General features: G+C 40.4%; 1 protein-coding gene across 5 annotated transcripts in view; it reads left to right on the forward strand.

The window, feature by feature from the left end:
- Positions 1 to 15709, forward strand: part of PTPRR (protein tyrosine phosphatase receptor type R) — a 154212-nt gene that overhangs the window by 106222 nt on the left and 32281 nt on the right. For all 5 annotated transcript variants that reach the window (XM_032999847.2, XM_042792880.1, XM_032999844.2 and 2 more), the window contains one exon: positions 12603 to 12789. In XM_032999847.2, the coding sequence (XP_032855738.2) occupies positions 12603 to 12789 (187 nt within the window). The remainder of the gene's footprint in view (positions 1 to 12602; positions 12790 to 15709) is intronic.

Here is a 15709-nt window from a genome sequence, read left to right on the forward strand (position 1 = left end):
AAGGCGGCATTGTGAAAAACAGAAAGCTGGTACTGTAATTAATCCCAAAGGTAATCCTCTGGCTACAGGGAATGCATTCGCAATTTACTGATAAGATTAGAATAAACCAAAATGTTTTCTGCTTCATCACAAGGATTTCCCAAATGTAAATGGCCTAAATACCCTTCTAGTCCCCATGCCTAGTGTTCACTATTGCCTGGCTCCCAGCTCATTGTTCTGGGACAGTGCAGAGGTCGTAAGGTGGGCTGAGAAAGCTGTCTGAAGTGAAAATCACAGAAGAGAAGATACCAGACACAAAGACGTGGAAGCAAACTTTGGTTCAGGATGTTCCTAAAGTACAGATTGCCAGAAACTGGAGGGCATACTAAAAATAAGTAACAGTATTAATTAAATAATCAGTCATTGCTCCTTGCTTTGTCTTTGCATTCTTTCCCTAAACCTCCTCTTGTTGACCATTGTTGAAAACAGGATAGTGGTCAACCTTTGATCTTACATAGTACACCAAATTTACATTCATATTTCTACATCACTCCCTTCAATGTATGTTAATCTAGCCCGTGTTACATCATCAGCTGTATGAAGCCCTGTGTTTGGAGCATATGAACTGAGATAGGTGGAGGTCGGGTTGGGAGGGAGTTTGGTTTATCTTTCAGATATGACTTCTCCTTTATTTCATAATGCAAGGTACATTTAGAGGAACACTGCTTTTATCAGAGTCCTCACATTTCCATCCTCTATTCACATTCATAGAACTGAATTTAAATCAAGTGATTTAAGTTTCTTAATGCCGTGAATCCTTTCCTAATAGAGAACTATGAGTCTGAAGCAATTATAATTATTTCACTCTGAAATTTCAAGTCAGTACTGACTCATTGATGGTGTGTATGAGGAAGATCCAGAAAGCCTTCACTGTGGCCCATGCCTTCATCTCTGGTCACAGGTACAGATGCATTTCCCTTCTCTAGAGCCCAGCCTATGCACTCCCCTATAGGAATGTCTCTGATGAAAACAGGCAGTGGCCAGGGCTGTGGCCTTCAAGGGATCTGCTGAGCTCTGTAGGAAGGAGCTCCAGGTCACTTACCTGTCTGTTCCTCATCAGCCACTCAGCTCTAAATGGGACTATACAGCTTCGCAATACCTCTATTGAAGGTCTATTTAATCTCTGAAGTGCAAAATAAAGTACATGTTAGTATGCAGACATTTACAGCGATCTTTTAAAAGCATTGAAGCACTGCTCCATTTCAAATTGCAAGCCTAAGTAGATTTCTTAAACTTCATTTTCAAAGGGAATCCAGGCACTTTCACATTAATACACTTGTTTGAGCAAGCCTTCCCATAGAAATCAAGGCTGGAAAGCCAGACCACTAAAGAGAATGAAGAATAATAAATGGGGAAGAGATAAAGGTTTATATACCTGGTTTAGGTGTCAGCTCTGGAAACTTTAGAAGCAGCTAAATGGCAAACCAAAGTGCACATATATGGTTCCTGTTTCTGAGAGCCTAAATCCCATCAACTCGTAGTAGAATTTAAGCACAGAAGTCACTCTGGAAATGGGACTGTCTCTTCCAAAGTGTATGAGCTAAAACGATTTTTGGTCTGTACAGGCAGCCTTAGATGCTTTGTCCACTGTGTGGCTTAGTGGAGCAGTTTTGCTGGCTGCCTTTAGAAATGTCCATAGATGGCGCAGCTCTGTTGAGCAATCCTGTGGGTCTGCAGGTTTAACATTCTTCAGGAACTGCTCCCGTTCAGTGATTTCTTCAAACTGCACTAACAATTCATTTTTCTGCTTAGAAATCTTCTGTGTGACACTTGCAGTACTTTAAAGATAATGAAGACCAAGTCAAATAAACAAGGAATGTGCTTTTTTATTATCTTAAGGTTGACAGGGTATAGTAAACGCCTCTTTTCCCAGATGTTCCTTCCTGTCTTTCCCAAATGGCAAACTCACCAGGAAAGAACTCATTGTACTGATTAGTCCTCAAGTCACAATAAAAAATAATTTTCACTTACTGATACTGTCTGAAGATACTGCCCATTTACATTAAGTATACTACCTATGTCTTTTTCCAGGTCAGCTGGTTTTGGTTAAAGGCTCAGAAGAGTATTGAAGGACATTAATGTGTGAATAGATTATATATTTGCTTGTTTGGAAATAAGGGCTGTAGATCATATTCCTTAAATGAGTAGCAGGTGCAGGATGGAGGTAGTGTTTGTGCTTAAAAGATTAATTAGTATGGAATACATGAAGCTAAATGGGCTTATTGATAAGGCTCCTGTTATGAAAATAAAAATAATTTTTAAAAATACCCACAAACATTATTTTCATCTAAAAGCTAAAAAATTTAAGATCAATCCATTACTTATTTGTTTACCATAGGACTGACCAACTAAATAGCAAAATATCTCAGTAAAGCAGTCTTAAAAAAACATTTCCTAGAAGCTATTGCTGTAGTGTTGCACCTCTCTGTTCTCATTTATTAGATAATTTCTCTTAGATAGGCTATGGTTCTCTGAATACCACAGGCAAGCACCCTCTGGGCACACTGTAGTGAGTCTTGCCTGTGATGGGAAAAGTAGTCAGGCTTTGTACCTAAACAAGAGATCTAAATGGGAATTGGTGGTGGCTGGCTACAGCTCCTCCAAGGCATCATGAACTGAAATCATAGAGGGTCAACTCGTACAAGTACAGAATCATAGAATGGTTTGGGTTGGAAGGGACTTTAAAGATCACCTATTTCCAATCCCCGGACATCTTCCACTAGACTGGGTTACTCAAAGCCCTGTCCAACCTGGCCTTGAACCCTCCCAGGGAGGGGGCAGCCACAGCTGCTTTGGGCAACCTGTGCCAGTGCCTCACCATCCTTATAGTAAAGAATTTCTTCCTTATATCTAATATAAATCTTCCCTCTTTCACTTTAAAGCCATTACCCCTTGTCCTAGCACTACACGCCCTTGTGAGAAGTCCCTCTCTGGCTTTCCTGTAGCCCCCTTTAAGTACTGGAAGGCCGCTATAAGGTCTCCCCGGAGCCTTCTCTTCTCCAGGCTGAGCAACCCCAACTCTCTCAGACTGTCTTCATAGGAGAGGTGCTCCATCCCTCTCATTATCCTCATGGCCCATCTCTGGGCTCAGTCCAACAGGTCCATGTCCTTATGTTGTGGGCCCCAGAGCTCAATGCAGTACCCCAGGTAAGGTCTCAAAAGTAGAGGCAGGAGTATAGGGACACAATCACCTCCCTCGACCTGCTAGTCACAATTCTCTCATTGCAGCCCAGGATACAGTTGGCTTTCTGGGTTGTGAGCACACATCACTGGGTCATGTTGAGCTTCTTGTCAAGCAAGACCCCCAGGACCTGCACGGCTCTCAGTCCACTCCTCACCCGGCCTGAATTTGTGCTTGGGATTGCCCCAGCCCATGTGCAGGATCTTGCACTTGGCCTTGTTGAACTTCATGGGGTTTGCAGGAACCCACCTCTCAAGCCTGTTGAGGTCTCTCTGGATGGCATCCCTTCCCTCCAGCGTGTCAGCTGCACCACACAGCACAGTGTCATCAGCAAACTTGCTGAGGGTGCCCTCAATCCCACTGTCTGTGTCACCAACAAAGATGTTAAACAGCGCCGGTCCCAACACTAACCCCTGAGGAACGCCACTCATCACTGCTCTCCACTTGGACATCGAGCTTTTGACTGCAAATCTTTGAGTGCGACCATCCAGCCAATTTCTTATCCAAGCAGCCCATCCATCAAATCCATGTCTCTCCAGTTTAGAGACAAGGATGTCATGCAGGACACTGTCAGATGCTTTGCACGAGTCCAGGTAGAGGACATCAGTATGACAAAAATTATTTTGCAAATTGATTTTTTTTTTCTAATTTTCAAGCAAAAGGTATGCCAAACAGAATATGTGGGGGATTTTAACAGTTCTTGATTTCTTTCCTTAAATAAATGCATTATCTGAGCTCATTAAGTTGTGCATTTGTTTAATCTGTGCAGCCCTAGCAGGTAATTGTTATTCCTTTCCATTCTCTTTTCCTTTCCCTATTCTTTTAATCCCTTTTGTTTATATTCATTGTAGCTTGGTTTAAATTAGCATGTGCATTAATTGGAGAGAGAACAGGTCATCCTGTATGTTTGTGAAATGAGGCCTCCAGTATGAAATAGAGCAATGCTGCAATGCAAGCAGATAATAATAGCAATAAACAAGACTGCATTCAATTAAAGCTCTACCATCTAAAGCAAATTAACCATAAAGTAGTAAACATTTATTCAGCTCTTTGAAAAAAACAGATCAAATAAACACAACAAATTAGCATCTTCATTTATTTTTACTTCTGAGCTTTTAACTCAGTTTTCACTCATGCTGAAAACATGTGTATGTGAATACAAATCAGAAATAGAGCTTTATGTTACAATTCAGATTTTGTTGGAGAGAGAAGTTTGCGTGACAAAATGCAATTTGATTGTAGAAATAATCTACAGGAAAAGATGGGAGGTTGTACAAGCTTCACGTTTTTGAACAGTCAGTTCCCGTAGCCAGGCGGTGTAGCCTTATCGAGGGCAGAACAGGAGTGAATTGGCAGTACATTAGAAAGCATGATTAAAAGAGGGAAAGTTGAAACTACTCTCATGTCAGCTGTTTTCCTCTACAGGATATTGAGCCATTCCTGTCCTAACCAGATACTGATTGCTTAAAACTTAGTCCAGAAGTACTTGTCAAAACCATTTCCTCAGTTCATTTTGACATGCTGAGCTGTGAGTAGATCCTGAGAATTGTTTGCAATTTAGCGCTGGAGGTATTGGCTTGCTCTTGCTCGTGGCTGTGGGAACAAGATCAGACCCTCTGGAGCTGGAAAAGATATTCAAACTTTATGGCTGAGGTTCCTGATCAGATTCTATGGACTCAGAGAGGGCTGGAGGATGCTGCCAGGTGCTGCCAGGAGGTTTCTTGTAGCTAGGAAGCTGCAGAGGATTGGAAGTCTTGCCTCACAACCGCCATGTATCCCTCTTCTTTGTCTTTCAGTAGGCACACAGCTTGCTGTTGTCACTTCCAGACCCCTTCCTCAGAGTGAGAGGCAGGAAGCATCGGTTTTTCAAGTGACAAATAAGTGGGGAAAAATAATAATGCAACCCTGGAATACTATGAGAGCCGTGTGATAGAACAAACATGAACAGAAATGGCAGATGTTCTTTCCAAGGATCAGCATACTTCATCCCATTTCTTCCCTTATAGCCCTGAGCTTAAATATATTCCATGTGTGGATTTCTGGTGATAAGTATTAGCTCCAGATTACTCCCTCTGCACTGTAAAGGAGGTCCTCTGCTTGGTGAGATAGGGCTGCCCACACAAAGGGCTACAGGATTCATCTCACATGCAGATGACTGTGAGGCAGAGTAGAAATACCGTAAATACCGGTAACAATAATGATTTAATTGCTAAGCATGCTTGTGGAAACATTGGGCTAATATCTAGCTATCCATCCAGGATCTCCTCTCTGGAGAGGAAAATTCAGAGCCAGAGAAAGGTTAATCTGTGAGATGAGTAAGGCTTTGGTAGTGGGGCCAGGACCCTATAGAAAAGGAGAAGTCCACTGTTCCTAGGCACGATAGGAGGTCAGTAGGTAACTGCTGGTGTTTTATGTAGCAGTGGTATGTCAGGGGATAGCAGGAGAGGGGTAAAGATCAAGTTTTGACCACCTGCACACCGAATTGCTGAAGGTGGAACTCTGGTCCTGCATTTTTTATTTTCATGCATAATAAAGTTACTGCAAAATGACCAAACATGACCTGAGTAAAATAGGTCCTTCAAGGTATCAGGCTGTATCAATTTAAACTGTCAATAAGTCATATTATCCTTTAATGAAAAGTAAATCGGTCATTTTATATTCATAGTTGCAGATTTTCTATCCAAATCAGTTTGTATTCCTCTGCTGTTGTTGTTTAAGTAAATGATTGGCATAAATAATACTGAATTTTGAAGTCAGTTGAAGAGTAATTTCCTTTACAGAAGAGTACCTGTGACAACTGATTCCAAAATGACTTCAGGTAACTTGAGAAATGACACAGATTTAGGGGACCTTGGGTTTTAGTCTTACTTCTAGTCCTAATTCTTCTTTGGCATTGTTGGTTGATTGCAGCTGCTGACTTTTGAGTAATTCAGTTTGGGTGTGATGTAGGTTTGGTTTTTTAAAAGTGTCAGTAACCCCAGGTCTGAGTGGTTTCCTAAAAGCTGCAGCATTTGTTCAAGTGAAAACCAATGGCAACCCAGAATCGTCAGCAAGCAAAGCAAAGATCGTTTGGGAAACTGAGTTATCATCACAGATCTGCCAAGCATAACATCTGTGTAACAGGGCTTCACAGGGCACCTAGGAGTGTAAAAATAGGAAGTACGTTATATGCAATAAGTACTATGCGTGAATATTTATTAGGATGACATTCACATAGTTACATAATGAATTTTTTATTCATTTGTTTTCTCAAACTAATACCGATGCTATTGATTGACCTTTGTTGAAAGTAGGAGTAAATTAAAAGATAATTACATTAATGGGTATTGTATATTAACAGAACTTCCTATCAGATTATTCTCTAATATATGCTGCGGCACAACAGAAAACTGAAACTTATGAGCTGTACATTTCCAAGAAACTAATGTAGACCTAGGAAAAAAAATAATGTTTTTTTCAAATTTGGGTGGTCAATAATGGAGTTTTACCATACGTTTACAAGACTCATTTGAGATAGTATGCTAATACTCAGAAAAAAAAAATGAGAAATTACCACACCCATTAACATAACCATACTCTCATTCAGCCCTACTTCCCCAAGACATCCAGTAATATAAGCAGTACAAGGTGATGATATGTATTTCAGGCTAGCATGTGCAGAGCAAGAATCATATATAAGCATTTGTGAAAAATACATAAACCGTTCTTATGCTTGCTAGAAGCAACGATGCTGTGAATGTTACTTTAAAATTTATCGAATTATATTTCACTCCAAATGAGATCAATCTCTTAACCTTCTGAGGACTGACTGTAATGGATATTATAAATCTGGATTTGTGAAGAAATGTCTCAGTCATATATTAGAAGATCTGTGTTACTGTTTGCCCAAGGCTGAAAGAAAACAGCAGTATGTTCAGTCCTTTGCAAAGATTATTTTAACCCCTCTGTATTTCTGCGTTTCTATTTTTTCTTTTTTCAACAGATTTTTCATAAGGAAATCAATGGGAGTTATGCAGTATCCTCTTTTTATTTATTTTATATTGAAATACAGGATTAATAACAACAACATTATGTCCTTTTCTGATTTATTGTGCTTTCTACCCCACCACAGCTTATATATCACATTTCTTCATCTACATCACCATGTTTTCTGCTAGCTATTTTGTTAAAAGCGGCTGGAATGCTGAGACCTATATTTTTTTTCCCCACTGTCCTTTTTTACAAGTTTATATTTTTTTCCTTTGAATTACAAGACAAGCCAGTGAAGTCTGGCTCCGGTAAGGTAGCAAGTGGTGGAAACCACGTGCCGAACTGTGCTCTCCCAGTGCAAAACCCACCTTAATTCAGCGCGTTTGCTGATGAGATGGACCAGCAAAGGAAGAGAATCTGGACCCATGTCTAGACCTAGTCTGTGAGCACTAGAGAAACAAAACGCGCAGGGGAGTCGCGGTGTTCTTCTTGTCATCCCTGCAGTAAAGCTCAGGGAGAGTAGCCCTGCGGAGCATCCCCTGGTACAAGCGGGATCCGAGGACCCGAAGCAAAGTCCATCCCCAGCAGCCGCAGCCAGCGCTGCTCTTCCCGCTAATTAATGTCTTCCTTCCAGCTGCACGGCTGCCACAGCTCCCGCCTCGGCCGCGCAGAGGCTGGGCAGAGGGACGGAGGACCGAGGGCGCAGAAGGAAGCGCCTCCCGCGTCTGCAATGCCGGGGTCAGGGGGCAATGGCTCTGGGAGGGCAGCAGCCGTCACCGCCGCTTCCAAAACCACTAGAGAGAATGAAAAGCTGAGCACCGGGAATCTGGGCGTTGCATTTTTCAGGAGTGCTGAATAAACATGGGAATGTGTATTTAAAGAAATTACCCAGCTTAAATAAACAACTGGGAAAACGCATCGGGTAATTGGATTTTCATAATCACCAACTGTGGCTTAATTTTAGGGTCAGGGAAGACCTGGAAATGACCTCACTAATGATTAATAGGCTTCAGTAACCTGGTGGCCCTCTGAGGTGGACAGGTGGAGCTTCCTTCTGAGAGTTTTCAAACAAACATTATATTAATCTCCTTTTTTTTTTTTTTTTTTTTTTTTCCCTCATGGTCTGTAATAAAATCTGCTTCTATAAATGTATTATAAAAAATACTCCAGTGGATTCTGATCAGTGGACTTGTTCCTATTAACCAACTGAAAAGAGGGCCATGAGTATGTAGTAGGACCCCGCTCTGGGATACTAGACAATACACAGACACAAGTGGTTTCCTGATTGCATTTGTTCACATACCCAGTGATGAGGTGGCTGTCCCAGCTGGTGAAACTTCGGAAGAGTTAGTCTCATTCTGACTTTAATGTAATGTTGTCACAAATGTTTGCAATTCCTCAGATTCCTCACATGATGCTCTTCCCCATCAAGATGCAATCTCAAGGGGATGCTGTGGGAGGTGTATCACAACAAAATCTTCTCTAATTTGGCCCAGACTATTCAAATGGGGAACATAAAGAATATAAAGTTATTTAAAAGGTAAAAAAGGGTTGTAAATATTCAGAAATAATGGAAACCCCATGTCTATGGCTCCTTCGCTCTAATTTGAAATGGAAAGATAATTGTATATAGTCAGGAGATACATATATCTCCCCAAGAAAAATGAGTTGTCTGACTTGAAGTGTCACTGGTCTAATTGTGATTTCTTTATTGGAGACAAGGGATAGTTACCAAAAATGGGCTTTGATTTAGGTGGTACCTCCTTGCTCTGTGGCCAGCCTTGTGCAGTCGCTCCAATAAGGTGAGAAAAGGTGGACTCACTACCTAACCGCTTTGCACCCAGGTAGTAAAAGAGAAGAAAATTCTTGCTTTCTACTCTTTTCTACAGAAAGTGAGGAATTTAACTGTTGGAGGAACATAGAGAATCCAAGGAGTCCAGAGCAGGACCTGAGACTATAAGCTGCTTCTGTTAGGACATAAAAGTGCATGATGGGTTCAGGCCCTCCCTCATCTTTCAAGACAAGGCATTATGTCCTGTTTTCAGCCCTTTTCCTTAGCATAGTCTTGAATACAATGTAGAAGTCTGGATGATTAATGTTGGTAAGTTAGTATTGGTAATGTAAACATTATTAAAATCTGTGTATTAAGTGGAGCATACTTTTTCAAAAGCGTTCTTTGGGATGCCCATTTTATGGAAGAATTACCGTTAAGAGTTATTATCGTATATCCTCTTATGGACTTTTTAGAAAGACCACTATCCTTTAGATAATTATTTTCTGCCCTATATTCAGTTTTTATTCAATGTGTAGCTTTTAATGTGTTAAATTTGCAGTTAAAAACTCTTTCTTCTTTCCAGAGTAAGTTATTTGATTCTCAACACCGGTATTCGTCAATAATACCCATAAATGGTAAAAGCTGTAAACGCAAAGTTATAATTAGATCAGGTATATTTTTTGTTGTTGTTAAAAAGGAAATAGCCTTTTTGCCAAGACTGTCAGTTATAACAATATAAAAGCCAAAGAAAATATTAACATTTTCACTGTACTTCGTTACTGAACAATGCAAATACTTTTCCTCTATATTAGGAAATCTCAGTAGGCTCTCCCAGAAGTATGTCTGGGTCTAAATCATTACCCATTTCTCAACCAAAGGTAGCCTAAACAGTTTTGGAGGGGTTCATTGCACACCTCTCCTCTGGATTTCTGGATTGTTTTCAAAAGATTGGATTTACGATATACGCCCTCGGAGCCACCTGTTTGAGGGACTGCTTTTTTCCACAGAAAAAACAGCTAGTCATGGTCAGAAGAGGTGCTTTCGCAGGAGGGTTTTTGTGAGAAAGCTGTCTAACAGGATGTTTTCCTTGAAAAGCAGCATGGAGCAGGGGGACTGGCTTCCCCCGCAGGCAGGCCCAGTCCCGGGGGACCCAGGACGGGTACATGAGCCAGGACCCTCCCGCCGCGTCCGGCGGAGAGCGGCCACCACAGCCGGCTCCTGGCGTGCCCACCTCCCAGGCTGTGCTGGCTCTGGATTTGGGTATGAGCGCTGGTACCGCCAACTGGGGCTCTGGTACCGTGCAGGGTATGTAGCGAGCCACAGAGCCAGTGGTAGTCTATGCATATGTCAGTTACTAGTCATTTCTGCCCAGGGTGCTACTTCACTTCTGCCTACCTCCTAGCAAAATTAGCAGAACCATACCCCACCTACTTCCCTCTGCCAACAGAAATTGTCCCCATCTACCCCTGGAGGCAGCCAGCTGCCTGCGGCCGACTCAGCTCCATCTTGCCTCTCCCACCTCTGCCTCTGCCACTGACTCACTGTTACCATTTGTGGGCCTGGGCAGCAATGCTCTTGTTATCACCCATCCATCACCCAAGCTGAAATAGGCTTATGGACACTTAAGAAGAGTCACCGATTCCACCAGGTGGTCTTATCCCTTGGCTATTGTTGCTTTGTGTTCTGCTAAGTGACAAGTGAGTGGCTGAAGTAATTTCTATTCATGCAGACTGACAGGATAGAAACGGTTTAATTTAAAAGAAAATTACTAAAGGATCTGCTGACATGTAGAAGAGGAAGGGAAATGCATCAAAGTTGTGTCAAAACAAAAAAAAAAAAAAAAGTGTTATGTTCATATGGTTACAAAGAAGAAAGCAATAAACCTTACGAGTGCTTATTCTGGTGGCAGAAGATCAGAAAACAGAACTGCAACATCAGCACTAAGTAGTCACAGTGTCTGAAAAGTAATTTTCTCAGATATTTGTGCATACAAATACCTAATGGGCTACCAATAAATAAGGAAAGGGCAGTAAAAAGCAACTATTAATACAAGCAACTTTTACTAGAGACTAGAGGAGAGCATTCCCCCAGTGTTAATAGCACTTGACTCACAGATACTATCTGATGATGTCTGTATGATATTTATAGTAATATGTGGTATTACTGTAAAAGGGACAGTTGTATCTTAACAACATCCTAGTGTCCAGAGTGGTGTGCAGTCACACTCACCCAGTGGGAGTTCTCCTGCCAATAAGAAACGCACTCAACCACGCAGAGTCCTATCAGGAAAACTGGAGTCACCGGATAAGGGATTAACCAGTAAATGGTTAATCACTGGCATACGTGATTTCAAAAATGGTCAAGGTGTAGAGCTGTGTTCTGATCTGGCAGGATGACTAATAGGAGAGACCTGAGACAGAGGTCTTATGTTGTGGTTGTATATATCTGATCATGGTAGAGTGACGAAGAGCTTAAAGAGCTCCCATGTAAGCATACATTAACGGAGAGATGATAACGTGCAGGGATTGGAATGAAACTTGTGTCATCATATCTCTCTGTGTGCATAGCTGCTTGATAAATGTCAGAAGACATTTACACTGAAATGAGCATCTGTAGCCTCGTTCAGGCAGTTGTTTCTTGAAGTCTTATAGTACTGATTTCTGATTAGTAAACACAGGAACCTTGATTATTGCCTAAAAATGTGTGGTTAGTCATCACAATTCACAGAGCATGGATTTACAGCAATCTGTATCCCTAAAGTTAAGGGTTGAGTAGGTAACATTTGATCAATAGCTTGAAACTATGAAAAAATATAGTTTTCCTAAGTGTTGTTTGGAGAAAGAGACAAAAAGAGTAATGCTCATACTACGCACACAGAAGTGGGCTTTATTTGTATTTTAAGGGCTCAAAGGTGTTGTTGGATCCAACTTTATTTTCCTGTAGAAATGTGAAATGTTGATGAATTTGATTGTCCTGCAAGAGATGTTTGGCATTTCCGAATAACCCCTCCAAGTCTGTGACCATTCCTCCTCTTGGGATGCAGCTCATTCGTCACAGTTTATTGCCTCTCCCTTCTTTCCCATCTAACACAAGACATTGTCCACTGACTTAGTAGTCATGATGTTTTCACTGCCTTTCCACTTATTTCTGCTGATTTTATCACTTTTTTCCCCTCCATTCTGTATATTAAAGTTGAGTAGATTCTTAAACATGTAGCTGACATAACTGTTAATTTATTTCCAAGTTGTTATATGTATCAGTTAGAAATATATCCCCTTTTTTTCTGTGACGTATTTCTTCTTTACTAATATATTACTTTCACATTTGATATCTGTAACAATTAAGTAGCGTGTAGGGAGCAGTTTCTGCTTCTAAGAATAATCGAAATAGTTGCTCCCTAGCACACTGTTCTTGCAGCATCAGTTGTTAGATTCAAGAGGTAGGATCATATGTAAAATCTTGGTTTTCTGGCCACTTGGGGCTTCCAGTGAAACCAGTCTTGCAGTCCTTGCATACCCAAATCTCTCAGTGACTATACAGAAAGTCAGGGTGCATAAATAACTCAGGATCAGATGCATGAGTTTGAGACTTACAGTAACACAGATCTGATAGAACTGTTTTAATTATTTTCTAACACAGACGAGGATCCAATGTCTCACTGACTTTGGATATGAGCAGTTTGGGAAGCGTTGAACCTTTCGTCGCTGTGCCAACCCCACGAGAAAAAGTAGCGATGGAATATCTACAGTCAGCCAGCCGCATCCTGACACGGCAGCAGCTTCGAGACGCAGTTGCATGTTCTCATTTACTTCAAACAGAATTCATGGTGAGTTTAACAACAAGCTTTAAATGAGGATTTTTGACATAACTGGCACAACAGAAGCTGTGTGGAAATAATAATTGGGCAACACGTTAATGTCAAGATACAAATCATTTCCGAACGGCAGATTAGATATCTTCAAGGTGGTGTTTTATGTTTATGAACTAAAGACAGATAAATAAGTCAGTTATATCCATAGATAATACAGATTCCTCTTCGTTTGAAGTCCCATTCATAGATGGGATAAATGTCATATTAGAGCTACGGTACAAACAGCCAGGACTGTAACACTGTGACAGTTTCAAAGAGATCATAAAGGCTATGATGACAGAAAACACAGTAATAATTGGAGATTTTGTTTATTCACATGTAAACATCACGTCTGTTTGCAATTTGAAGACTAGATTCTTAGTCACTACAAATTACTTTTTGGGGCAGATACACTCACAGTCAGTCAGTCCAAAATATCTTTTACAAGCATTGCCTACAGCAAGCCTAATATATTCAAGACCAAAAAACCTGATGTGTCCTACAAGTGTATTTAATATTAAAAAGGGTAAGAATCTAAAATCAAGATAATGGCCAGGTAGAAACAAGTCAGAGCAGAAAAACTCGATTGGGGAAAACACATTATTGCACATTACTTTAAGAAGACCTGAAAAAGACTGGTATTGCAAAACAGCCACATGAAAGAGGCCATCAGAATTAAGGACACTCTTTATAAGGGAAAGAGAACAAAGCATAAACTGAAGCCAGTTGAATGTGAAAGCTGAATAAGGCAGGCCTACAAAGGTTTTGAATTAAAAAAAAAAAAAAAAAACCCACATCATAACTTCATTTTTAAATGGATCAAAAGCATGAAGTTTACCTAAGAGTACAAGTATCAGTAGATGATTGAAAGGGTAGAAAAGGGATTTGAAGAAGTTGAAGCAATAGGAGAGAAGTGACTGCCTTGTTTGCTTTTGTGTTGACCACAGAAGAACTTAGGGAATTTCCTACCTCTGTGGCAGGAGTAGATGATGTCATTGGAGGATCTGTCTGATATTGAAGTGTAATGGAAGAGATTCTAGAACAAATCAATAACATTAACAAAAGCTACTCACTGGAATAAGCTAGTATTCTCCCAGGAATCCTAAAGGAGTTCAGATAAGCTAGTATTGATGTATTGACTGGGTAGGTGTAACCTAGCGCTTGGGACCCAGCAGCTGAGGAATCAGAGGGCCAGAACTAACTTGAGTTTTTCAGAAGGGCTCCAGAAGAGATCCAGAGAGCTGCAGGCCTAGAAATCTGATGTCTAAATCAGAGAAGTTGGAAAGAAATATAATAAAGAAGCCAATAGTTATATAAACAAATGCAGTACAGTGGGGAATAATGAACACGGTGTAGCACTGAAAAGATTGGTTGTTCTCAGAGTAAAAGGTGGTCACCAGTGGAATCCCAGAGGCATCTATTCTGGAGTTGATACTGACCAAGATGATCTTAAGTCATCTAGAAAAAGGAATAAATAGTAAGGTGGTGAAGTTTGAAGATAACACTGAATTACCAAGGGTAGTAAAATTAAAAACAGACTTCAGAGAAATTACAGAAGGACTTTATGATGGTGATGAAGCAGAGGAAATTCAGGCCTGATAAATAAAATGCTATGCATTTGCAAGAAAATAGTTTTGTATACTTTGATAGGTTCTGAAATACAAAGCTAAGAACCTTGGGAAATGAAATAGAGAATAATATAGAAAACATCCTTATGACATTGGAAAAATCTGTATTGCATTCACAGCTGTGTGCTGTTTTGATCTTCCATCTTGAAGCACATACAGAAGTATGGTGAACATAATCAGAGCCTAGAGCAGCTTCTGTATCAGGAGATACTAGATAGACAAGGACTATTCTGCCTAGAAAAGGGACTGTAAGAGGCACTAACAGAAGCCTAAAAAATCATGATAGCTAGGAGAAGGTGAATATGGAGTGATTACTTATGGTTTTTCATGGTAAAAGAACAGTGTCAGATGACTAGTGCAATATGAAGAAAAGTTTGTCCTGTTCCAGCTCCCTCAGATGCTTTGCTACCAATTGCTGTAAGAGGGTACCAGAGAGGAAGAACCTAACGTAATCAACTACGCAGCCCAACCTCAGCCTAACCCTTTTAGCTTTTACTTTTTACTAGAAAACTAAACTAAACAAGCAAAGATATTTAAGACTGGTTTAATATCTCAAATTTAATAAATAGAGTCACACAGAAATGTGTATCCTAACAAGGCATGTAAGATCAGGAAGACCTGTACAACCCCTTGAGCATACTACAGGTCTAACAAAGACATACAAACAATTCAGTTTCTATTAAACATGTCAGAGTATGTGATCCCTCAGGTTTCATTTTGGTTTCAATTTGTGCATATAAGTCAATAGAATAGATGATGAGTGCCATCTTACTCTAAAAATAATTTTTCGTTATGAATGATGGCATCCTACAAAGTAGTCCTTTTATTCACCTTTAAAAAGCCAGGGTTTATAGTAAAAGTCATTTGCTTAAGAAAACCAAATTCCTCAGTTGTTTTACCAAAAATTGGTCAGACAGCGTACATGGAAAAAATTATAAGCGTCCAACATACTTTGATCACCCGTTACGCCATTGGTTCTCTGCCATTCTGCTGCTTAGGCAGGAAGGCCAGAAGAAACAACTTCATCATTATTTGAGCCCCCCATGTTAGGAGACAGTTTGTACAGACAGCTTGGCACCTCTGTAGAATCCTGTTTACCCAAATCCTCTCACACAGCATCCATGCACAGCTTTGGGGCAATAGAGACTCACATTTTATTTGTCCCTCTGGGGAGCACAACGAGACTTTGGCCATTCAGTGTTTCCACAGAATTTTATTGAAAAGATCATTACTTCTGTATTCCATTTTTAAACCATTTTTTAAAATGT

Source organism: Tyto alba, unplaced genomic scaffold (assembly GCF_018691265.1).
Source record: "Tyto alba isolate M040663 unplaced genomic scaffold, T.alba_DEE_v4.0 Super-Scaffold_2, whole genome shotgun sequence".
NCBI lineage: Eukaryota > Metazoa > Chordata > Aves > Strigiformes > Tytonidae > Tyto > Tyto alba.